General features: G+C 36.0%; 1 protein-coding gene across 2 annotated transcripts; it reads right to left on the bottom strand.

Annotated features, from left to right (window-relative positions):
• Window positions 1-21,182, bottom strand: DDX59 (DEAD-box helicase 59). 2 transcript variants are annotated; one of them, XM_051998692.1, is made up of 8 exons: window positions 20,447-21,182; window positions 18,348-19,156; window positions 15,609-15,776; window positions 12,472-12,561; window positions 8,890-9,141; window positions 5,837-5,989; window positions 3,758-3,886; window positions 1-744 (listed from the first exon to the last, which is right to left on the bottom strand). In XM_051998692.1, the coding sequence occupies exons 2-8, from the start codon at window positions 19,143-19,145 to the stop codon at window positions 481-483; spliced, it is 1,854 nt and encodes a 617-aa protein (XP_051854652.1). In that variant the 5' UTR covers window positions 19,146-19,156; window positions 20,447-21,182; the 3' UTR covers window positions 1-480. The 2 variants fall into 2 exon arrangements, with proteins under 2 accessions (XP_051854652.1, XP_051854651.1); XM_051998691.1 differs by having other exon boundaries at window positions 18,348-19,146; window positions 20,265-21,181.
• Between the last annotated feature and the right edge of the window lie 4,340 nt (window positions 21,183-25,522).

Genomic DNA, 25,522 nt, shown 5'->3' with positions numbered 1-25,522 from the left:
TTTAAAAATTAAAAAGAAATTATATTTTAAAAAACAAAGTACAGAAGCATGAAAATATCTTTTTACACGCATATGTAAAGTTGTCAGCTGGCAAAGCAATATGTGGCATTAATATAAAATAATACCTCAACATGTCTTCCTAGAAATAGTAAACAAAATATGTTTATTGGACTGAAGGAGAAAGAAAACAACTAACATCTTTTTTAAAGCAAAAAGATGTTTAATCTTCTCAAAATAATTCTGCACAGAGGATAAAAACAGATCCTTTGTTTTCAATCTCACTCATTATGGAGAGAATAGAAAGGAAAAGCAGCTGTGTACAACTTCTGCTGTCTAAGTTTGACATTTTTAACAATACAATCATCCCTATGTTCTTACCTTAAAAATATGCTCTACTTATTTAGATACCATACGATAGTAATATGCAGATTTTTCATTGATATTGCACGATGACAAGATTATCCAAAGTGGCACAATTAGTTACTTTTGAGAATGACTTTTATCATGTTTTTTAATAATGTCCATAAGATTATCACCAGTAACTAGGGTGTTCTGCGCCTGGTTAACTCTTTGGTGTTCTTTTCTTTTCTGTTCATGGAGATAAGGAGAGTTTAGTAACTGAGGAGGAAGAATGGATCCTGTTGGTTTGACTCTCTTCACAATATCCAAAAAAAGCTTCTTTGTGTTGTTATTGATGAAAGTAATTGCAGTTCCATTGTGACCTAATCTTCCTGCTCTTCCAACCTGTAAATGAAATTCAAAGGATCATTTTAAATTTTAGCCTATATTCAAGTGGAAAGAAAAGGGAAGACACATAATTTTAGTAAGTTTTGCTAATATTAGCTTATTGTCAAACCTTAAGAACAGAAATTACTTTTTTTAAAGAACTTAGGCTGTAATTTTTAGTTAAATGGGAGATTATCTACCAGCTTTAGAATACTAATCCCACCTGAAATATGATATTAAAGCTATTTCATAAATGGTGTGTGAAAGCAATAAACTCTCTTGGATTATCATGATAAATTCCCATACAAAGAAATTAACTTGTGGATTCTTTAAGCATTCCTCTGAGGACTTAAAGGGATTGTGCTATAGGGAGTTGGTTTTCTTACTCTAAGTTCCTAATATCAGTTAAATCACAGGTTTGGTTTTCCTCCTTCTCTAAAAGTGAACCTTGACAAACCACCTAGAGAAAGACTTTGGCAAATATAACTAATTTCTATTCAAATGATTTATAGGCCATTTCCAGAAATTTGTTAAAGTTTAGATTGATTTTTCTATATTTGGTTAGAGCCTTTTAAAATAATTCAAAATTAACTACTGAGCCACAATACTTTGAAAAACAGTTAATGTTAATGTAAACATCAAATTATCTCTAACTTAAGCTAAGCAAAATAAACCCAAATTATTCTCAAGCAGGAAATAATTGCTACTTGCATCAACCAATTCATCAACATTCCCAAAGCAGGATGTCTGTCTGCCAGTATAACTAAACCTCCTCATCTACAAATGGGCACGTTTCCACATATACTCCATGATCTATTCATACTGGTTGCTAAAAGGCATCCTCTAGTTAAATGCTGCTCAGATCTTTCATTATGGCATGAAGGAGACCCTGGGGTTTTTAAGGTCTGATAGGTCCTACCAACATGAAAAGATTTCATGTCTGGAAATGGACAATGTACTTGTCTTCTAAGGATCAATGTAACTAGTTTCAAGGCTCCTGAAGAGCTTTTGTTTTTGTTACCGTAGCAAACAGTCTTTTATCATCTGCATTAGTACAACAACTGGTCACAATGATTGAAAATCAAATGTTTTTGTTTCTTTTTTTAAAAAACATAAATCCTTAGATTCATATTTATTAGTTTGACAAAAGTATTTTACCACACATTCCTTATTTACATATTTATAAGTAACAACACTTTAAATAATGCACAAATAATTATAAAAATAAAAAAATGCTAGAGAACTAAAAGGTTCTTTAGAAATCATCTACCTCAAGCTTTTCAAGTAAAGTGTCTTTTACAAAATCAGAGCAAGTTACTGGAAGAATAATGACTAGAATAGAGGACTCCCAATTTCTTGTCCAATGTTCTTTTTATATAAAATATTCCTTCCCATAAACTTTTTTTAAAAAATTAATTACAACCTAGTTTCTTCAGGATTAAGTTTTGTTTCCAGTAGGTTTTATAATAATTGAAAGGCTGTTGACTAATACACAGTAATATCCTCCACTTATCCAAGTCAAACTTTTAGGCTCTTACCAGAACCATTTGGAAAAACATTCACAAATCTGGAACTAAAAGACATTTCACTTTGCTCCTTTCTACCACCACTCTACCCCCAGCAGCCTAAATAGCTTGCAAAGTCCGATAGTTTAGTAGTAAAGACTCTCATTTTCACATAATAATAACCAGCCCCATGTTCTAGCCCACAGCAAAATATGAGCGGCAGCAATGGTGCATTATAAGAGTCTTGTTGTCAGCAACAAGAAAAGGCAGCTGGCAATGAGGGAAGAGAAAAAGAAAATTAAGAAACACACACAAAACTAGCCAAGACAGTCTGGAGCCTTTCAAGGACATTCCTCAACAACACTGATACGTTACAACCCAGCATAATAATTGATGCTAATAAATTCAATCTGGATTTGTCAGTACAACATAGTACACAAGGGTATTGGGTTAAGAGTCAGGAGATTTGGGTTTTAGTTCCACTCCTGCTTGTGTAAATGCTGTACAAAGTATTGTGCATTTAGTTCCCTATTTATACAAAAAACATAGTGGATCAAATAATCTTTGTTAATCTATACCTGTACATTCAATGTAAACTGATTAAAACAACAGGAAAAGTATCAGCTCCTATTAGAAAGATTTTCCTCAAAATGGTTAAATTAAAAGAACCCATCAGAGGCAAGTAGGCAAGTTTTGGGAATATAGAAAATTCACTTCCAAGGACCCCCCCCCCAAAAAAAAATAAGATTTTATCATACACACACACACAGAGTCATTATAATCATGTTTCTAATTTCCATAAGTACCTAAAAATAGCTCCCAAGCAACTGGTGAATAACCAGACCAAACTCAGAAGTTAAAGGCCAGGACTGCCTTTAGAAAGTGATTTTTTAAGTTACTGGCATGTACACTTATACAGCTCTCATTTCTCAGGTGACTTCCAGAATTGCCAATCAAAAATCTAGATAAATCCTTCTTTCCAGAAGAGACACAAGGCAGAAATGGAATATTGGGTGGTGCCTCATTCCTGCAAACCTGTAACAGGGAACAGGCTCTGAAAATCATCAGCAGCTGCCAAATTGAAAATATATGTAGCTGCAGAATGAATGTCCTTGGCACACGGCCCAGATCCCAAAGTGTTCCATGTTAGTAGCCCACTTTAGACGCCCATCCGCTATTTTAGCAGGTGAATGCAACAAGCAAGAAAAATGATTCGTAATTAATTCCATTCTAATCCTAGCACGTTCTGGCTAAGAAAGTGTGCAGAAGGCTTTTGTGGGAACAGAAAAATTCTCTTTATGTTAGAACTCAGAGAAGACAAGATTTACATCAAACAGAAAGGTTCTAAAAGGTTCTGCTTTGCTGGGTATGAATGTATTCATTTAAATAGTAATCTCTACTGGAAAACAGAGGGAAGACTTATATTAATGGGCTCCCAGAAACATTAGAGCATCATATTTTAAAAGGGCGCTCCAAAATATATTTATCCCATATATTTAGGATATCACAGGAAACCTTTTTTTTACCTGATGTACATATTCATCCATACTGGAAGGCATATCAAAATTGACAACCAATTTGACATTGATCAAGTCTAATCCTCGTCCCAGGACTCCAGTGCTTACTACGACTTCATACTCTCCTTGAAATAATCCCTGCCAAAAAAGTGATACACATTTTGTTGCAGTAATTAAAATATAAGCTTCTATATGAATAATCACAGAGTTTCTAGAGTCTTACCTATATTTGAAGAATTAGTTCATATATCATCTCCATGAGGTATTACACGATATTCCCCTGCTAGCACTTGTTTCATAGTATTTAGGTAGAGCTTAAAGTGACCAAAAGGCAACCTAGTCTATACAAATTATTTCTTACAGCTCTGAGATTCTGATATGAACCCCCATTTTATGAAGTTCAGAACAAGATTAAATTTCACACAGTAGTAAAAATTAGTCAGAATTTGAATGTGGGCTCCCAGACTTCAAATGCAGTGTTTTTTTCTCTGCATTGGTGCTTCTTCCTCAGTTCCTCATATTTCTTCCAGCATTTGTCTAAAGCTTTCCATGTACTTATTTGATTCTATTTTGTATAGTAGTTACATAAGGGCACCTAAGTAATAAAGTGGAAAGAGTGATGGGCCTGAAGTTCAAATCCAGACCAAGATACCTTCAATGGGGTCACAAAGAATAGGGCATGACTGAAATGACTGGACAACAACAAAAATTATATGTGACTATGTCTTATCTCTCTAAATAGACTATAAACTTTCTGAGGGCAAGGATCATAATATTAATCACTTAGCACCAAGCTCAATACCCTGCAGACAGACTATATGTTATAAATTTCTTTGCTTCATAGTAAATAGGCTTATATGTTTCTACTGTCAGAAAAGGGGGGGGACCTGATTTGTGATTTAAAAGCAAGAATAACATGCAAGATGCAGATCATAGAACTATAGGATTTGGTCCAGCCCCCTCATTTCTAAAAGTTAAGAACAAGAAGATGGAAACAAATGAAGTGATATGTTTTCATGGTATAAGAAGGGTCATGAGGGTCATGGGGGACATAATTTGATTCAAAGTATATGTGACTCAGAGATCCCTGCAATGATTACCTAATGTTATCTTTGGTAACATTTTGAGCAGAGTTGGGAAAAAGTCAGGAGGTTTTCACATAGTATTATATGAAAAGAAAGGAGACATTCTTTTAAATATATATATTCTTCATGGACAAAATTTATCTATACTCCTACAAATGCTACATCTATTTCAGGAACTAATGCATCCAAATCCATCTCTCTTTCTAGAAAATCAATATTTTGGAGGTAGGGAGAAGTAGTTGATGGTGGTGAGGGGAAGGATTAGAAAGTGATGGAACCAGTAGAATTTAAAATCTTAGATGCAAGACTCTGATTTTTGTCTTAGTCAACTTACTACTCAGCACAATGCCATGCATTTAATAAATGTTTCTTAAATTAAATATACATTAGAATGACAGAGAGATTAAATCAGTACACACAGACTAGTTCTTTTTAATCCATGTCCAGCTGACCTCTGTATTAGTGGTTTTATAGCTATAAACCTGTCACTGTCATTTTTTGAAACTTTTTCATATATTCCCAATTATAAAATGCTATATATGAATGCTAACTTTAAGTACTAATAAAATGAGAGATTCTGAGCACCCTTGAGGGCTACAGATAATACTGGTCAAGATTAAAAGAATACTGACAACGTAGACCAGGGGTTGGCAAATTATGGGAACTGAGATTTGTTTTAATGAGCAAATAATTCCAAATTTTGAAAAAATCTGTTCTTCTAAGTAACTTATAATCCTCATAATCTCCAGTAATTTTGTTAACACTATCAACGCTATTAGTAAAAATTCTGCCCAAATTCTGACAATTTCAGAATGAATGGGATTTTAAACTTATGAGGATTTGATTTCTATTTCAAAGATTAGTAATAAACTTCATTTAAAGTCTTAGGGTAACAGTAAGATCTACAAGAACTGGGTAGTAATATGTAAGTGGAAATGAGACAGAATATACATAATGTATATGGTTTTGTTTGAAAGAAACATACATAATAGGAGAGTCAAACCTGTAATATCCTTGTTCTTTCTACTTGTGATTTATCTGAATGCATAGATATGCTTTGTAACCCAGTGATTTTATGAACTGCATCACTCAAAAGGTCGGCTCCTAATTTGCAATCCACGAACACTAGCACTGGAGGTTTAAAGAGTTTTTCATCCTGAAAAAAAAAATCGTTTGAAAAAACTATTTTAGGTTATTCACAACACACTATCTATGATGAAAAATGCAAACAGGCTAAATAGTTATTACAACTGACATAGGATTAAAAAAAAAAACATTTTATTTAAAATATTCTCCCAAGTGTCCACAACCCCATTTTTCCCTCTTCTCAGAAGAGCGAATTAGGGTCAGACCAATATACTTCTTATTCCCTTAAGAATTATAGAATATTAAAATGTTATAAGACAAGTTTCTGAAGAACTCATGATGAAAAATGTTAGCCACTTCTAAAGAAAGAACTGATAGAGTCTGGATGTTGACTGAAGCATACTTTTTAAAACTTTCTCCATTTTTCTTCTTTTTTTTCTTTTGTCTATATTCTCTTTCACAACATGGCTAATGTGGAAATATGTTTTGCTTGTAAAATCTACATCAAAGTGCTTGCCTTCTCAAGGAATAGGGAGTGTTGGGGAAAAGGGAGGGAATCTGGAACTCAAAAATTATTTTTAAAAATGAATGTTAAATCTTCACAGTCAAAGGTTCTGATAAAGGCCTCATTTCCAAAATATATAGAGAACTGACTCAAATTTATAAGAAATTAAGCCATTCTCCAATTGATAAATGGTCAAAGAATATGAACAGACAATTTTCAGATGATGAAATTGAAACTATTACCACTCATATGAAAGAGTGCTCCAAATCACTATTGATCAGAGAAATGCAAATTAAGACAACTCTGAGATACCACTACACACCTGTCAGATTGGCTAAGATGACAGGAAAAAATAATGATGAATGTTGGAGGGGATGCAGGAAAACGGGGACACTGATGCATTGTTGGTGGAACTGTGAACGAATCCAACCATTCTGGAGAGCAATCTGGAATTATGCCCAAAAAGTTATCAAATTGTGCATATCCTTTGATCCAGCAGTGTTACTTCTGGGCTTATATACCAAAGAAATACTAACGAAGGAAAAGGGACCTGTATGTGCCAAAATGTTTGTGGCAGCTCTGTTTGTAGTGGCTAGAAACTGGAAATTGAATGGATGCCCATCAATTGGAGAATGGCTGGGTAAATTGTGATATATGAATGTTATGGAATATTATTGTTCTGTAAGAAATGACCAGCAGGATGAATACAGAGAGGCTTGGAGAGACTTACATGAACTGATGCTAAGTGAAATGAGCAGAACCAGGAGATCATTATACACTTTGACAACGATATTGTATGAGGACGTATTCTGATGGAAGTGGATTTCTTTGACAAAGAGACCTAACTGAGTTTCAATTGATAAATGATGGACAGAAGCAGCTACATCCAAAGAAAGACCACTGGGAAATGAATGTGAACTATCTGCATTTTTGTTTTTCTTCCCGGGTTATTTTTACCTTCTGAATCCAATTCTCCCTGTGCAACAAGAGAACTGTTCAGTTCTGCAAACATATATTGTATCTAGGATATACTGCAACATATTTAACATATATAGGATTGCTTGCCATCTAGGGGAGGCGGTGGAGGGAGAGAGGGGAAAAATCGGAGCAGAAGCGAGTGCAAGGGATAATGTTGTAAAAAAAATTACCCTGGCATGGATTCTGTCAATAAAAAGTTATTATAAAATAAAAATTTTAAAAAATGAATGTTAAATATTTAACATATATAGGACTGCTTGCCATCTAGGGAAGGGGGTGAAGGGAGGGAGGGGAAAAATCAGAACAGAAGCGAGTGCAAGGGATAATGTTGTAAAAAAGAATTACCCTGGCATGGGTTCTGTCAATAAAAAGTTATTATAAAATTAAAAAAAAAAAAAGGATGTTAAAATATATTTTTACATGTTAATTGGGAAAAAATGAAAATATTCTTCAAAAAAGAACACTGAAATGTTCATCCTTAATTTAAATCCTAAAAATAAAAATAAGTATGGTGCTAAATAAAAATTAATTTTCTCTTATGCACTTAAAACTAGTTTTTAACTCCAGATGAGGGGATTAAATAAGCTTGAGGGGATGAAGAAGATGTTTCAAATGGGTAAGCCTCTTTCTCAGGGGTTACTTTATTGTTAGTCATTATGAAAAATAATGCTAAATAAAAATTAATTTTCTCTTATGCATTTAAAACTAGTTTTTAACTCCAGATGAGGGGATTAAATAAGCTTGAGGGGATGAAGAAGATGTTTCAAATGGGTAAGCCTCTTTCTCAGGGGTTACTTTATTGTTAGTCATTATGAAAAATAATGCAATCTTCTCTATCTCTCTCAGCCCTGCACTTTTCTACTCCAGTATCAATGCACTGAAAACAAATCATAAATCATCAGGGACAATGAGCACACTTTAAATACTTCCTGCAGAAGGAAAAGTACCATATATAACTAAAGTACTCCCATTACTTAAACTTTAAAAAATTTGCCAGTGTCCACATACATGGCACAGAGAAGAGAAAATGCTGACCTTGAAATCAGAAAGACTTGTTTTGGAATCCTTTCTCATATAATCACTAGGCCAAATAACTTAACCAGCCTCAGTTTCCTCTCTGTAAAATGAAGGGTTTGACTCAGTGGCCCTTAAGGTCCTTCTAAGTTGTTTAAAATCCTAACCTTAAATTTAGGATCCTATGATCTATGATTCTAAATGAAATTGTTAAGATTTTTCTCCATGCAAATTCAAGAATATTAAAAGAAAAAGAATTTCAATTTAAAAAATTTCAACTTTAAATTTCAACTCTAAAAATCTAATTTTCTTAAGACTTTCAGGAAAAGTTAGGAAAAAAAAGTAGTGGCTCAATCAAATGTATCAAATTTTCATATCAATTCCATCTAAAATCATTAGTGTAAAAATTTAGAGAAAAGAATGTTCCCATTACCTGCCAGATTTTAATTGTAAAAGTATATTTCTCTACTCACATTTAAGATTTCAAATAGCTTTTTTTTTTTGGAAGGTTCTTCTACCCACAAAATAATCTGACGGACATTGGAACATGGCAGATTTTTTTCTCCAATGATAATTCTCACAGGATCATGAAGAAGTTGGTTTGCTAGACGTTCTATGCTTGCTGGAATTGTGGCAGAAACCAAAACAGTCTGACGATCATGAGGAGTGTTTTCCAAAATGTCAAGAACTTGCTGTTGAAAACCCATTTTTAACATGGTATCAGCCTAAAATGAAATCATTACAAAGTTACAAAATGCTACATTTATAAAAATAAAATGGCTGACACTTCAACATTGGAAATATTGTGAGCATCCATCACACAAGACAAAGTAAAAGAAAACATTTTACTGTTCTTTAACTCTTCATTCAACTTAGTCATGGCACTCAAATATTCTGAAAAAATTTGCTGTTGTTCTCTAAATTAGCGTGCAAATGATTGTATCTTAATATTACCATCTCATTCTACCTTTTTAGAGTCACTCGCATGTGAAAAACTAATTGTCCCACAAATGTAAATATATGCACGCTTAACTGCTGCCTACTTGAAGGTGGTTGTGGTGGTGGTTGGGGAGGAAAGGGAAAAGAAAGAATAAACTAAAAAGTTCACAACATACAACAAAAGAAAACCTACAGGGAAGCAAAACTAGACTATTCTGAATACAATGTGTTTTATTATTATATACATTTTCTTGAAATGTAAATATATTAACATTTTGAATCTTTTTATATGACAATTTCTTTTTCTTTTTCTCTTTTCTTCCATTTTTTTCTATTTAAGTTTTAAAATAAATGAAAAAAAGCTATTAAAAAAAAAAACTACCCAAAGCCAAAATCTAAAACAAAGATCAACTCTAAAGGAGATGTGTGTGTGTGTGTGTGTGTGTGTGTGTGTGTGTGTGTGTGTGTGTACTCAGAGTATTGAGCCTAGTGGGAAGTATTTTGGCTAAGAAAGCCAAAAGCCAAAATTCTATTCCTTAGCCAATAAATACCATAGGACTTAGGGAAGGCACTCTCTCTGAATTTCAGTTTCTTGTGTATAAACTTAAGAAATTATACTCCCTGTATCTAGTTAGAAAAAAAGAGCGGAAAATATAATACATTATCCCCGTTAGTAGTAAAAGGGACATAAGAGGTCAAATAATAAAATGGAAAGTTCACTGGACAAGAAATCAAGAACTGATTTTCTGGTCTTGCTTCTGAGATTTCCTCATAATGCATTTTGGAGCAAATTACAATTGAGTCTCAGTTTCTTTATCTTTAAATAAAATGGGGATAATAATTCTGTTAGCACTTATCTCACAGGGTTGTTGGGAAGAAAGTACTTTATAAGAAAGATACTAGCTGACATTGCTATCACACTTAAGTGCTTACAAAGCATTTTACATAAATTAATTCATTAATATACTGCATAAATTCAAAGGATTATTAAAGATTATAACATTATATACCTTGTTATAGCATCATCTTATTTAAATGGGTGACAACTATTAAATAGTTCAAATATACATTGTAATATAACCATGAATTACTGTTCTTACCCTGAAAATACAAAAGTCAAGGGTGAAGAAGACAAGAGATTCAATGGACAAGGCAAAACAATCTTAAAGTTTCCCTATGCTTTAACACCTTTATTGCCAAACTTCTCAAATAAACAGTATATTCCTGGCTGCTTCCATTTCATCACCTTTCATTCCACTATTAACCCCTCATTATCTAGATGCCAACATCAATGTTTCATCAAAACTATACTTTCAAATTTCAACAATTTCAAAATATTATCCTCCCAGGAAAATCCAAAAATCTTTCCCCAGTCCTCATTCTCTATTACCTGTTTATAGTACTGCACTGTCACTGTAACTGACTTCTGTGATACTATGTAATAGTTATTTTTATTTTGTCTCTGTTTCACTGGATTCTATTCAAATTCCTTATGCATGCCAAATTCCCCAACTTCTAGGCTCAATCATTGATCCTTGATTTTCTTTCATTAAAAAAAAAAAAAAAAAAGATTTTAATGAGGATTTCCATTTTTTCTCATACAAGTAATTTTCTAGAATGCCTCCATGCTCACAGAACTCTTTCTCTCTTTTTTAATAACAAGAGCCTTTGATTTTTTTTTTCATAAATTCTCTTCTTCAGATCCAGTTATGTGACAGGAATCATGCTAGACACTGGGAATGCAAGTACAAAGAATGAAATAATCTCTACTCTATATTCTAGACAAGTACATAAAAGAATATACAGCATACACAAATTTTAATTGTACATATATTTATTACCCCCCCCCACACACACACACCCACACGCACCACTTACTTAAATACAAAAAATTACCTAGAAGTGGACACTATAATATAGATGAAGAATCAAGAAAGACTTCTCTAATGATGACTCCAATCTATTCCAGGCTCTAGGCTTCCTAATTCTAGCCACATGATATCAGAAGTTGGTTCTGTTCACTTTACTTTGTATCACTTCAAGTAAATCTTTACAGGTTTTTCTGATACCAACTCCCTGATCATTCTTATAGCACAATAGTATTCAATCATTTTCATATACCCTAACTTGTTTAGCCACTCCCCAAATGATGAGTATCCCCTTGGTTTCCAAATCTTTTTCATCATAAAAAGGGTAACATAAGTGTTTTTGTACATAAAGGTATTGTCCTTTATCTTTGATTTCTTTGAGATTCAGATCTAGTATTTGCTTGTGTCATGGGATAGGAAGTTTTATAGTCCTTTGGGTATAGTTCTAAATTGTTCTCCAGAATGGCTGCATTACTTTGCATCTCCATCAACAATATATATGTCCCTATTTTTCCATATCACCTTCAGCATTTGTCACTTTCCTTTTGTGTCATGTTAGCCAAGCCAATAGGTGTGAGAGGTATAGTACCTCAGGTTGTTTTGTTTAATCTCTAATCAATAATGATTTAGAGAATTTTTCAAATGGCTATTAATAAGTTTGATTTCTTCATTTGAAAACTGCATATTCATATTCTTTTACTATTTATCAATGGGGAATGATTCTTATTTTTATAAATTTGGTTTAATTCCCTGTTTAAGACCATTGCCCTTCCCAGGAGCTCTGGTCAGCATCCTGAGTCAAAAAAGTACCACCTTGTGTATACAAATGCATGTTGAATGATCAGAGGGAAAGGTTAGTGTCCTTTGAGTATATGTGGCTCACCCTGGCTTTGTTGCTTTTTTGACACCGGAGGTTCTTCACTTTTTTTGTGCCATGGATTCCCTTGGCAGTCTGGTGAAGTATATGAACCTTTTTTCAAAATCAGATTTTAAATACATAAAATAAAATGTAAAAAAACTGAAATGGAAACCCAAGGTTAGTGGAAATAAGAACATATATATTTTTTCCTATACAAGTTCACAGATTCTACACATCAATCCACAGATCTGTTGAAGATCTAAAGACAGCAAGTTAAGAACCCTATATTTAGATATAGGTTTTCAACATTAAAAATTGCCTCAAGTCACATTTTTTAGTATTTTACACAATTTATTATTTTAAAAATACATATTTTTAAAAATACTTACTTCATCTATGATGACTATTTTTATACCACAGAGTTCCACAGAGCTTTGTTTCATTATTTCCAGAAGTCTCCCAGGAGTTGCTATTATAACCTTATAGAAAAAAGAAAGGCAAAATAAGGAGGAAAAAAAAAACTGGGGAGATGGGAATGGATTTAGAGACTTGTAATTTCCTATGTAAGATCGGTCCCTCCTACTTCCAATAAATTATATATAGTAAGTCAACAAAAGACTTAATAAATACAGTGTTACCTTTCAAACATACCACAGAGTAATTTCAATGTCAAAATCAGCAGTGTCTGGCAGAGTAGGTGCTTAATAAATGTTTACTAACTGAAATTGCAGAGTGGGAAAAGATTTAAGAGATTGTCTATTCCAATTGCATCCGGACAATAAATCCTTCTACCATGGTCATTCCTCATCTCTGGGACAACTTTACTTCTTAGAAAGTTTTTCTTTCTATTGAGCCAAAATGGAGCCTCTCTATAACACACAGTCTTGCTTTCTAATTCTGCCCTCTGGAGCTAAGAAGATCATTTAATTCTTCTTTCACTTGACAACCTTTCAAATGCTGGAAGTCTGCTCTCATCACTCCTTTCTCCCTCTCTCTCCCACCAAATCTTTTCTTCAAACTGAATGTTTTCTGATTGTTCAATTAAAAAAAAAACACCTTTGGTTGTGTGGGGTCTTTGGGGCACTTGTCACAGGATGCTTCTGCTCTAGATGTGCCCATTCTACTTGTCTTTTTCTTGAAACTTTGGCGCCACATATGTATAATGGTGGGGCCTTCTTAGCATTTCCATGCCCAGGATACTGGAGGCAGGACTCAAAGCAAATGCACTTGAGAGAGATCCTGTCCTCTCTCCATATACAAATCCATGGTGCATCCCTACATCATGATACTATCCTAATGCAGAGGTGACAAAAGACTTAGGCATCCTGCCCCTCAACCAGAAGAGAGTGATTAGACTGGCAGATCCTGAATGTGCCAAATACAAGGGGAATCCTTTGCAGCACCATCATTGGCCCCTCTTCCTCATCCTGCTCTGAAACAGTGTGAATAAGGTTTCAGCAACATCCTAGTTCATGACTTTAATTGCCATCTCTGGGATGTCTCATATTAGGCTTTAAGCCTTCCTCTAAAACATATGATAGTAAAGACTTATTACATTGAGTATTACTACTCTGTATTCTTATGAAAATATCCTTAAGTCTCCAGACTGCTAGAATTAACTGGAATATTGCTGGTTCCTTCAACTAATCCTTGTAAAGCATAATTTTCAGTGTCCTCAATGTTTTGATTGTCTTCCTCATGACTCATTACAACCTGTGAATGTCCCTCTTAAAATATTGTGCCTTAAAATAAAAAAATTAAAAACAGAACACCTCTGATCTGGTCTGATGTGACACAGAAGGCAGTAGAGCCATAAACTCCCTTGTTTTGGATGCTCTATTTTTATTTGCACAGTTTGTGTTTGTAATAGCTTTGGGGCTATCATGTCACACTGCTGATTTATTCTGAGCCCATTAAAACCAGTTGGACAATCATTTTCTCAGTCCTCTACTGTCTAGTATCTTGGCTTTCATCTTGGCTCAGCTGATTTTCAGCATCCATGTGTCAGACTTTACATTTCTCTCCATTAAATTTCACTTTATTAGGTCTAGTCCATCATTCTAACCTATCTAGATCTCTATTGGATCTTGGTTCTGTCATCTGACATGTTAGTTACTCTATCCAGCTTCATGGATCATTCTCTTCTATGTCTTCATCCATGACATTGTTTTAAAAAAACACTGAATAAAACAGTTAAGGACAGGTCCCTTGATGCTCCACAAGAAACTTCCCACCATAATGACATCAACCCATTAAAAAAATACTCTCTAGATTGGTTAACATAATTAATTATAAATCTGCCTAACAAACTATCATCAAGCCCATATTAGCACAGTGGAGCATGTGCTGGGATTAAAATTAGAATGACCCAAATTCAAATCTAGCCTTAGATGCTTACTAGCTGTTTAAACCTGGGCAAATACTTAACCTATGTTTGCCTCACGTTTCTCAACTGTAAAATACAGCCCAGGCTGTTATGAACATCAAATGAGATAATATTTGTAAAGCTCTTAGCATAGTTCTTGACACATATTTATATAGCAACTGCAACTATTATTACCTAATTATCTTATAGAGTTGTTGTGAGAACCAAATAAGATAATGTTTGTGGAAAAAGTTGTAAATAAGTTTATAAAAAATTTCTTTCCAAGATACTATTCTTTCATAAATTTTCCATAAAGTTTTCAATTGATAAATGACGGACAGAAGCAGCTACACCCAAAGAAAGAACACTGGGATACGAATGTGAACTATCTGCATTTTTGTTTTTCTTCCTGGGTTATTTATACCTTCTGAATCCAATTCTCCATGTGCAACAAGAGAACTGCTCGGTTCTGCAAACATGTATTGTATCTAGGATATACTGCAACATATCCAACATATAAAGGACTGCTTGCCATCTAGGGGAGGGGGTGGAGGGAGGGAGGGGAAAAAAATCAGAACAGAAACGAGTGCAAGGGATAATGTTGTAAAAAAAAAATTACCCTGGCATGGATTCTGTCAATATAAAGTAATTATTAAATAAAAATTTTAAAAAAAATTTTTTCCATAAAGTAATTGTGCTTTCCCCTTAACTTAGTGACTGGTACACAGATGTCACATAAAATCTTATTCCTTTCTCCTCTTTCCTGCCTTCTTTGTATGCCAAATGCTGTGTTAAAATATGGGATGATCATATCAATGGAATTCTATTCATTTTTCAGTCTAGTTATCAGTTCAAATTAAGTTGGTTTTGACCTATTCTTGATCAGACTTCTCATTGATCACTTCTCTTTCTTTCTTTTTTTTTTTTAACTTCCCTTTATTTCTTAATCCTGCAATTAACAGTTCTTTTATTCTTTATTATTCTTTAATATTACTCCTTGGAAATTACATTTATTCTCCTTTAATATTACTCCTTGAAAATTACATTTATCGAGAAGAAAATGTCTGCTAGGAAAGTCTATCTAAAACTAAATCTTACAAATTTCTCTGGACATAAATTTTGCTTTCTTCCTTTGCTTATAAATGCCCTATTGGTTCTTACCTTAACATTCTGTTTCAGACGATAGAGCTGGGGAGGTAAAGGCAAACCTCCAACAAGTAGAACTGTTCTCATATTTGGCAGGCCACACATTAGCTCCTTAGCTTGTCTCTCTATCTGAATGGCTAATTCCCTGGTTGGAGTGAGAATAAGTGCTGACGGAGTTATGTTCTAGAAATACAGGAAGGAAAAAAAAAATTCATTAAAACTATCAACCATGAAATCTTTTTTATCCCTGTAAGGACTCTTCTTTTACCATTAGTTATCCCTTAATGATTTTTTACCTTCTGAGGTCTGTGCAATTCATTTATGCTATTTTTTCTCTATTCTTGTTCTATGATCTATCAACCTCTCTCTGCCAGATCCAATATCTTTCCTTTATTCTCAGACTATTTCTTCTATTCTCAACCAAACAATTCCTTCTTTTCTTGTGTCAACCTAATGAATTCCTACTTTTCCTTCAAGACCAGCCTCACATGTTACCTCCTCCAAAAAAACTTTCCTTATCCTGTTGATAGGAGAGGACAGGTCTTGCATCCAAGATCTCCCATAAAGTTTTGTTTTGTACATGCACCTTTAAAGTGGGAAGGAAGACAAATTTCATTCACAAATAAATTTGATCATTTGTGGGACCTACTCACTTTTTGGATCATTCGTCCAGCCACTGTATCCCTAGAACCTTACAGGTAATTTTATTTTAGATTTGGCATTCATGCCTTTGAACTATAAAACTCTCATTTTACTTACAGAAGACAGAAAACTGAAAAAATTATTGGCTGCCATTTGTTTTAATATGGAAGGGTGCCTGATTATGGTGATAACAGTTAATAGTATAATAAGCCATTATGGATAATTCTTTATGAGCTTTTAAATTGGTACACATAAAAAGGTTTTTTTTTTATTTTCATATATTCTGTTCTATATCCTGTTTTTTTTTTTTTGTTGTTTTTTTTTTTTTTAATGTGTACTCAATGCAACCTCTAAGGCTAAAATACAACAAAGTATAGATCAATTTTCTGCTGCTTGTGCTGACTTTTGCCTAACAATCAACACCAAGAAAACAGAGGTTCACCACCCAGCTGCATCACACCATCCACATGTGGAACCACTAGTTACAGCAAATGGAGAAGTCTTGAATGTTGTGGAAAAGTTCAATTACCTTGGCAGTATACTTTCCAGGGATGTACACACAGATGATGAGGCTGACACATGCCTTGCTAGACCTAGCTCACCGTTTGGAAGGCTCCAAAGAAAAATGTGGAAAAGAAGAGGTATTAGACTGACTATAAAAGAGGTCTACAGAGCCATTGTGCTGACCACATTATTGTATGCTTATGAAATCTTAACAGAATAGGAGTGCCATGCCAGGAAACTGAATCACTTTTATTTAAATTGTCTTAGGAAGATTTTAAAGATTACCTAACTAGATAAGGCACCAGACGCCAAGGTCCTTCAGCTCAAGCATTCAAATTCTATTGCAAAGAGTATTAACTCCAATGGGCTGGCCATATTGTTTGAATACCAAATATAAATTTGCCCAAAAGACTACTTTATAGAGGACTCATACAAGGGAAGTGTTCACATGGAGGTCAGAAGAAACAATACAAAGACACTCTCAAAAGTTTCTCTGAAAAACTCTGAATCCATTGTGTCATATAAGAGACACTGGCAGAAGACCACCCAATATTACGTGCTCACATCAATGAAGGTATTGTGCTCTATAAGCAAAGCAGAATTGTACTAGCTCAAAAGAAGGGTAAGATGTGCATATTTAGAGAGAACACTATTCCAAATGTTCGTGTATAGACTATTTGTGCTCAACCTGTGGTTGTGGTTACCTGTGGTAAAGTCTTCTGAGCTCATCTTACTGTGATCAGCCACAGTCAGATACACTATACCATGACCCCAACATAGTGACATCATTTTGGTCCTCTTCAAAAACAAAGGCTAATAACCAACAGATATGCTTGCTTTCTTCCAAATTATTTATCTGTTTATTTATTTAGGGACTCTAAACCATCTATGTTGGTTGTCCCATATATGTGTATATATGGATATATGTATGCATTAATTAGAGGTATTCAGAATTTCATTTAAATGATAAATATTTTGAAAATTATTATTTGGAAATCTGACAAGAAAATATTTTAAAGCTATTTTCTTTCATAAACTTCCTATCAAGTAAATATGTTTTTCCCTTACATGAGCTTTTAAATAAATAAGAACTATCACAGTGAAGTCTTTCTTTCAACTTGGACATTCTGTGTTTTGTTCTACGACAATTTTTTGAGGAGCTGACTGATCCTGATTTCTTTGGGTTTTTTGTTGTTGTTCAATCATCTCAGTTGTGTGTGACTCTTCATGATCTCATTTGGGGTTTCCTTGGCAAAGATACTAGAGTGTTCTGCCATTTTCTTCTCCAGTTCATTTTGTTGATTAGGAAACTGAGGCAAACAGGATTAAGAGCCTTGCCCAGAGTCACACAGCTAGTAAGTGACTGACATCAGATTAAAACTCAGGAAGATGAGTCTTCTTCCTGATTCTAGGAATATCCACTGTACCTTCTAGCTACCTCAGTCTGGCAAATAGTGTTTACTACAATTCTGTTTTTTTTTTTTTTTTTAAAGGTTAAAAAAACAAAAAAGGTTACCACCCAGTGGTTCTGTTCATATCTTTACAATTTAGAAGAACAGGATATTAAGGGACTCGGAGATTAGACTGTACATGTGAACTTTAACTTACTTTTTCCAAAGCTCTGATGATAACAGGAAGTAGGAAAGCTGCAGTTTTCCCTGAGCCAGTGTCAGCACTGCACACTATATCTCTTCCCAAAAGTCCAATAGGAATCATCTGCATCTGAATGGGAGTTGGAACTTCATAGCCTGACTTCTTCAAGTTATAATTCAAAACTTCAGGAAAACCACAATGTTCAAAGTCTATGATAGGCCTTGGCACTTTTTGGCCCTGGACTGAAATTCCTAGCTGTAGCTTAAGATTTTCAACCTGGTCATCCTGAAGGTTTAAAATAAAAGAGTGTTCTTTGTAGGCAAAAAGAGCATCAAGTGGGGGAGGTTCGGGCTCAGAGCTGGCTTTCAGAAGCTTTACTTTTTCTTCCTTTTCAGTAATTTGTAAAAGATGTTTTGCTTTACATTCCAAGCTACAAACATCTGCATCCGTCTTATCACAAATATATTCTCCATAACGACCGCACACAACACAGACAGGCTCCCCGGGTTCTGCCCAGCGCTGAGTTTTAGAAAAAGATTTTATTGGCTCCTCTGGAACACAGCTGTCTGTAGCACTCTGCTCACCTAAGCCAACAGCAGCAGAAGGGTTGTCTGAATCTGGCAGGAAGTCTAAGTCAGGGCTGTGTCCCTCTGATGGTACTGAGGTTTCTTCCCCCATTAAGGCAACATTTGGGATCTCTCTCTCTTCTTCTGATGACAGTTTTTCTTCTTGTGGTTTAAGTTTCTTAGCCACACAACTCTTTTCATCGTCAAAAGCATTCCTTTTGACTTTCAGAGATCTTGGAATAAACATCCTTCAGTATGCTGTTGAGGAAAAGCTATAAATGAAACATACCCTCCCTCCACCCCACTCCCAAATCATTCTTTATCTCCCCCCCCCCCCCAAAAAAAAAGGCACAAGATTATCACCTATATGATACTGGACTTAGAATCTTGAAGTCTTTCCTAAGCCCTTCTAATTCTAGTGTCTTTCCGCCTTCCATTAATTATTTCCTCTTTATTTTGCACATAGCTTGTTTGTACAAAGTTGTTTGTGTGCTGTTTCATTAAATTTTTATCTTCTTGAGGGCAGAATCTATCTGCCTTTTGCCTTTTTTTTGTACGCTCACTCTCAGGACAGTGCCAGCACATAGTAGGTGCTTACTGACAGTAAGTAGGATCCTTACTAATAGAGGAATACAATGAAATACTGCATCCAAAAGTATCCAAGATCTGGTCTAGTGTCATTATTTGTCTACAAAGTGCATTCAATAACCACTTCGCGGTGGCTAATGTTGCTTATTTAAAAAAATCAAATATCATGCCTTTAGGGTAACTCCAGTTCCATTTTCAAATAGAACAGAAAGGAGGCTCTCCCAGCTAATGGATTATCTGAAAAGTAGCAGAAACTTGTTTTTAACCACATTAACAGGAAAACAAAATGATAGTGAGTAGGCAAAAATCCTTTTATAAGGATTATATATTTTTATGCGGATTTTTCTGTAATAATTCGCATTTACCAAATTTTTAAAAAAGGGAGGAATTTACTCGTGTGCTTTCTTTCAAACTTTTAAAAATTATTTCAATAAAAGCTGAGGAACTAGCTTTCCATTTTGCAGTTCAGATACATTTCTCCCAAACGAAGTCTGTAATTCCTGGGAGCTCCTGGACTGCCAGAGTCCAGGGGGAGGTCTAGACATGCCCCCTTCTCCTCCCTTAACCACCTAAACCTCTCACATTGGGACAAGCCCTTCCAGACCACGGCGGTAGGAGGGGGAGGCACTAAGGGGGAGCACGCCCTTCCCCAAGCGGAGCTGAGTGCTCCCTGCCGCGCAGCCGCAGCCACAGAGTACAGTCCCGTAATCTCTTCCCTTGCCCCAACCCTCCCTCCAACCTCATCCCGCAGCTGTACGTCAGCGCGTTGCTAGGATACGGGGAGGGGGCGGGGAAGTGAGAGTGTCCACGGGAGGTGCCGCAAGAGTTGGGAAGGGACTTCCTCTCTCCTCCTTTTCCTCCGTCTATCTTCCTCTACTGGGAGGGAGGAAAGAACAGGAAGGAAGAGAAGTCGTTCCTCCTCCTTCCCTTGGAGCGGGTCGACGCTCGGGGCCATCTCACCCTCCGCAGTCCTCAGGCGCGTCCGCTCCGTGGGGGGGAACCCGGGCTCCGGACCTGTGTCTCGGCCTACGTCGTGGCGAGCCGCGCCTGGCCCTGGAGCTGCTCGTGCGCACGCGCACCCGGTCGGCTCGCGTGCCGCTTTCCCCGGGTTTCCCTTCGGGAGAGCAGGGAAAGTCGGGGAGCTGCGGGAGAGGATCCTCGGTGGGGGAGGGGAGTTAGGGGAGGCGAAGGCGGAGTTTGGCCTGGAAAAAAAGGAAGAGTCCCAAACCGTAGGCGGGGAGACCCGGAGCCAGCTAGCATTTCCGGGGCCGGGCTCGGGGCGGAGCTTTCCCAGAGTTGGGCGCCGCCAGAGCTGGGAGGATCTGCAAGAGCCCCCCTAAGGCCTTAGCACCCAGGTTAGTGAGTGGAGCTCTCCGCGCCGGCCAAGCTCGATGCTGCGGAAGCCTGCGGAGTGCGGCAATTGGGAGTCAAATCACCAAGCATTTATTAAAGCCTTCCGGTTTGCTTGGCTCGTGCTAAGTGCTGGAAACGCAGATACAAACGAAAAGACCCTTCTTTCAAATAACGTGCATCCTAATAGACACATAAAAGAAAGCTCAATCCCAGAGCATAGTAGTCTGTAGCCTGGATGATCGAGTTTTGAGTCTCCTCATTTCCTGGTGGTCATGAGGTTAATGGCAATAAGAGAGTTGTTAAAAATCCTCTATTTGGCCGCAGATTTAAAAGTAAAAGAATTCATTTATTCCCGAATTATTAATTGCAAAATGAAAGTTTATTGTTGGATAGAAATCAGTTTGCTAAGGGACTGACTTCTATAGTGGCAAAGACCTATTGGGGAAATGGAATTAGATGCTAAGAATGCTTTCTCAGCGGGCAGAAGGTTCCTAGCAGCTGAGCAAGCTACCTTAGGCCTTGTGCAAGGAGCTGAGCCGAGCTGTATGAAGCTGTTTGTTATATTGAGTATCTTGGTGGTGATCAGCCTAAGCTTATAGGACCAGGATTTCTCAATTTAATGAAAATGTAGAATTTCTACGGGAGTTGATTTGCCCTTGAATGGTATTGCTTCTTTTATCCTGGGAAGATGGGCCCTGTCTCCAGGCTCCTTGGAGCCTGGGAGATCCTGATCTCTGAGATCAGAAAAGGGGACACAGTCTCTGATAATCTTAAAGGGAACACAGCTTCAGTAAAGGGAACAGTTCCCCTTCTTCATGGATACTCAGGAATCCAGATTAAAGAGTGAATGAAGGCATGGTAGATATCATCCTGAACAAGGAAATCTGGCAGGAATCTAGCAAAAAGAGGGAGAATTTGAAATGACAGAGAGTATTTCCATGGTGTGAAGTCCAGGGATAAGGTGAGCTTACCTGGTAAAGCAGTTACTGTGGCATAGTTAGGAATACAAGGTAGAGTGCATTATTTGGAGTTGGAGCATCTGTTTTTGAATTTGGGCTATGCAGTTTGCTATCTTGGTCTAATAATCTCTGAACTCCCTTCTAGCTCTAAATCTTTGATTCTGTGATTATAAATATATGCAAAGGGGGATCTCGACCAAAAAAATAAAGATGGAACACAGAATCATAAAAGTTCCACCCAACACTTAAGAGTTTCCTCTTGATGTCAGTTCAAATCTAGTGAAGACCTTGCATGTCTTAGTGGAATGGTGTTTAAACTCTGGATCTGGACTGAGAGGATTTAAGTTCAAATTCTGTCTCTGATCATATTTATGTACATTTGTTTGTGAGTACACCTTTGGTTTTGGTTTTATGATCTTTGAGGTCCTTTGTAATTCTAGATCTATGTTCCTCCAAGAACCAGAAAATTGGAAATAAGCAAATACTTCAGTTAGATTTAAGATCATCATCTAAAAATAACACTGCAACATGCCTTCATTTAAAAATACTTTGTTGGGGCAGCTAGGTGGCCCAGTGGATGGAGCACCAGTCTTGAAGTCAGGAGGACCTGAGTTCAAATCTGGCCTCAGACACTTAACATTTGTTAGCTGTGTGACCCTGGGCAAGTCACTTAACCCCAATTGCCTCAGCAAAAAAAAAGACCATCATCGGAGCCTTCAATAAATCATTTTCTTTTAGCGGTGGAGGGTCTTAACTTCAATATTGGTGGCTACTATTTAGAGTGGTGTTTGCTAAAGGACAGGTTGCCTGTGGCATTTTCTTAATACAATGAAGTTTTCCTCATAAATTGATTCTTCCTTTCATGAAAGTTCTTTCTGTAGCATGCAGTGCTATTTGATAGCATTTTACTTACAGTAGAACTTAATTCAGAATTGGAGTCTATTCTCATAAGCTCTTTTGCTGCTTTATCAACTAAATTTATATGATATCCTTCAATAGTTCAGGAAGTAGAGAAATCCAGAGCTGTTAATACATTTAACATTTATTGTTTAAATTTGTTATCCAAAACAATTACGGTAGTAACATCCAAGATCATCAATCACATAACAGATATAATGAAAACGTTTGAAATAGTTCAAGAATTACCAAAATGTAGCAAAAAACATGATATGAGCACATGTTCTTAGGAAAAATGGTGTGGATAGAGTTGCTGGATGTAGGATTGCCACAAACTTTCAAACTGTTCTTTAAAAAATGCAATGTGAACTCAGTAACGCAAAGTGCAATAAAATGAGGTATGCATGTATACATATATGTGTGTGCATATATATATATATATGTAAGCATGTAGGTGGGTATACACATATATCCTTATTGATAGTATATAAGCATATATATGCTCATTAGATACATGTTTATGTATACACACACATTTATTACCAATCTTCCAGATGATTATTTGGCTTGATGATCTCATCAGCTTCTGTGGATTCAATTCTCATGATTCTCAGCTCTAGCCCTAACCTCTCTCCAGACCTTTAGCTATGCATCTTAACTACCTATTGGATATTCCAGATATTGTAAAACTCAAAGAACTGAATTCATTAGCATTCCTTCCAAATCCTCTCTTCTTACTAATTTTCCTTGTACTGTTGAGGTCACAACAATCCTTTTAAATAAATCGTCCAGGCTCAAATTTGAGTGCCATCTTAGGGTGGCATTCATTAGGATTCCTCATTCTCTCCCCCCATATCCAGTCTGTTCCTAAGTCCTGCTAATTTTACTTTCTATTATGCCTCTCCTCTGATATTAGTGCAATAGTTTGTTTTTTTTTGGCGGGGTGGGGCAGGATGGGGAGAGGTTGTTGGTTTCCACTCAGCTACATATTGATACACCTCCCTAGGTCTGACCTAGGATCTGTACAGATAAGTGGTACAATGAGTTAAATAAAACAGAGCTTGAGTTGTCCAGAGTCACATAGGTAGTGCCTGAGACTAGATTTGAACCCAGGTCTTCATGACTCCAGGCTTAGCATTCTATTCATTGTACCTCTTAACTTCCTCCTGCCTGATACATAAACTGTAAACTTGGGCAAACCTCTTCTTTGATTCTCAGTTTACTACTCTGCAAAATGGATTTGGACTATGACCCAAGATCCCTTACAACTTTAGATCTATGATCCTCCAAAGATTGCATGACCAGCCTTTCTATGATCAGGAAACGCTCATTAATTAGAAGATAGAAAATAAGCTTTTAGGTTTTGAAGACCCATTATAAGATTGCTGCTACCTTATTTTAATAAAGTAATGGCTCAAGCATTGAGATTATAAGAGCCCAAAGGTTATACCCCTCTTTATTTTTTTGTACCTTCCTATACTTTCTACCTTTCTTCCCGCCTCTGTTCCCCATATAATACACTTATACAAATACTCTGCTTTTTTAAAGCCTAGCAGAGTTAATGTAATTTTTTCTTGCTCTAGGCACAGCAGAGTTGTGTAATTGATATAGTGGACCTGGAGTCAAAGTAGAACTGAGTTACAATCTGGCATTATTTCTCTCCACTTACTTTAAAATTCAGCATCCTTGACCTTCCTTCTGTTTGTCACATACAATATTCTACCACCTAACTCTGCCTTTTCATTGGCGGTTTCCTATGCCAATTTCCCTCCTTGACTTTCATGATTCATCTCTTCTTGTTTCAAAAATTCTCTATTCAGCTGTCAAGAAATTTCCTAAAGCACTGGTCTGATCATGTCAACCTATTATTCAATAAACTCCAAGGACTCCCTATTGTTACATCCAAGATGAAATATAAAATTCTATTTGGCTTTTAAAACCTTTCCCTACTTGGTTTCTTCTTATCTTGCCTGTGTTCTTACACTTTATTCCCCTCCACTTACTTTAAAATCCAGTATCTTCTACCTTTTTTCTGTTCATCCCATATAATATTCTGCAACGTAAGTGTGCCTTTTCATTGATTTTCCCATGCCTGGAATTGTCTTCCTCCCCTCTGCTTGCTGGATTCAAGATTAAATTCAAATTCCATTTTCTGCAGGATATTTTATTCAATGTCCTCCATCTTTTGACCTGGAGTCAAAGTAGATCTGAGTTCCAATGTGGCATTGGGTACTAATTGTATGACCTCGGGCAAGCATCTTTAATTTCTGTCTGCCAGAGTTTTCTCATATGTAAGTGGGGATAATAATAGCCCTGACCTTCCCAAGTTGTGATACAAAGCAAAATATAAAGTGCTTTTGAAACTTTAAAAATGCTATATAAATGCTAGTTATTATTCTTAGGATACAATTTTTTTGTGAGTGATGGGAACAAAAGTTTCATCTTGAGAAATGTCTTTAGATGTCCTTGGATATTACTTAAAAACTGTCCTTTAGAATTACAAGACATTTTCTCTCTGACTTCACAAGAGATATATACTGTAGCTTTGGACGGCATGTGCAGATGAGGGATTATTGAAGATAAAATGGATTTTATGATATAAGTGAACAATGGGATTTTAGACTTGAGATTTACAAAGATTTAGGTACAAAAGAAAGTGGATCTACCTGTTAGGATTCTTACAATGTGCCAAGTCAGTGGAATTGATGAGATAATGATTCTCTAATTTACACGTACTTAGTATTTACTATAATTCCACAAGATTCACACCTTTAAAAGAGCATATATAAGGAGGAGCTGTCAGGGCCAAAAAAGACAGGCCCACTAA

This window comes from Antechinus flavipes, chromosome 4 (genome assembly GCF_016432865.1).
Source record: "Antechinus flavipes isolate AdamAnt ecotype Samford, QLD, Australia chromosome 4, AdamAnt_v2, whole genome shotgun sequence".
Lineage (NCBI taxonomy): Eukaryota > Metazoa > Chordata > Mammalia > Dasyuromorphia > Dasyuridae > Antechinus > Antechinus flavipes.
This window is presented reverse-complemented; position numbering and strand designations above follow the sequence as displayed.

Excerpts from the sequence above, each read along its gene's own strand:
- DDX59 (XM_051998692.1), bottom strand. The coding sequence starts at position 19,145 with ATGTTTATTCCAAGATCTCTGAAAGTCAAAAGGAATGCTTTTGACGAT. Across the intron at positions 12,562-15,608 it reads GTCTGAAACAGAATGTTAAG|GTTATAATAGCAACTCCTGG; the intron begins GTAAGAACCAAT and ends TTTTTCTATAAG. Across the intron at positions 9,142-12,471 it reads AAATAGTCATCATAGATGAA|GCTGATACCATGTTAAAAAT; the intron begins GTAAGTATTTTT and ends ATTTCATTTTAG.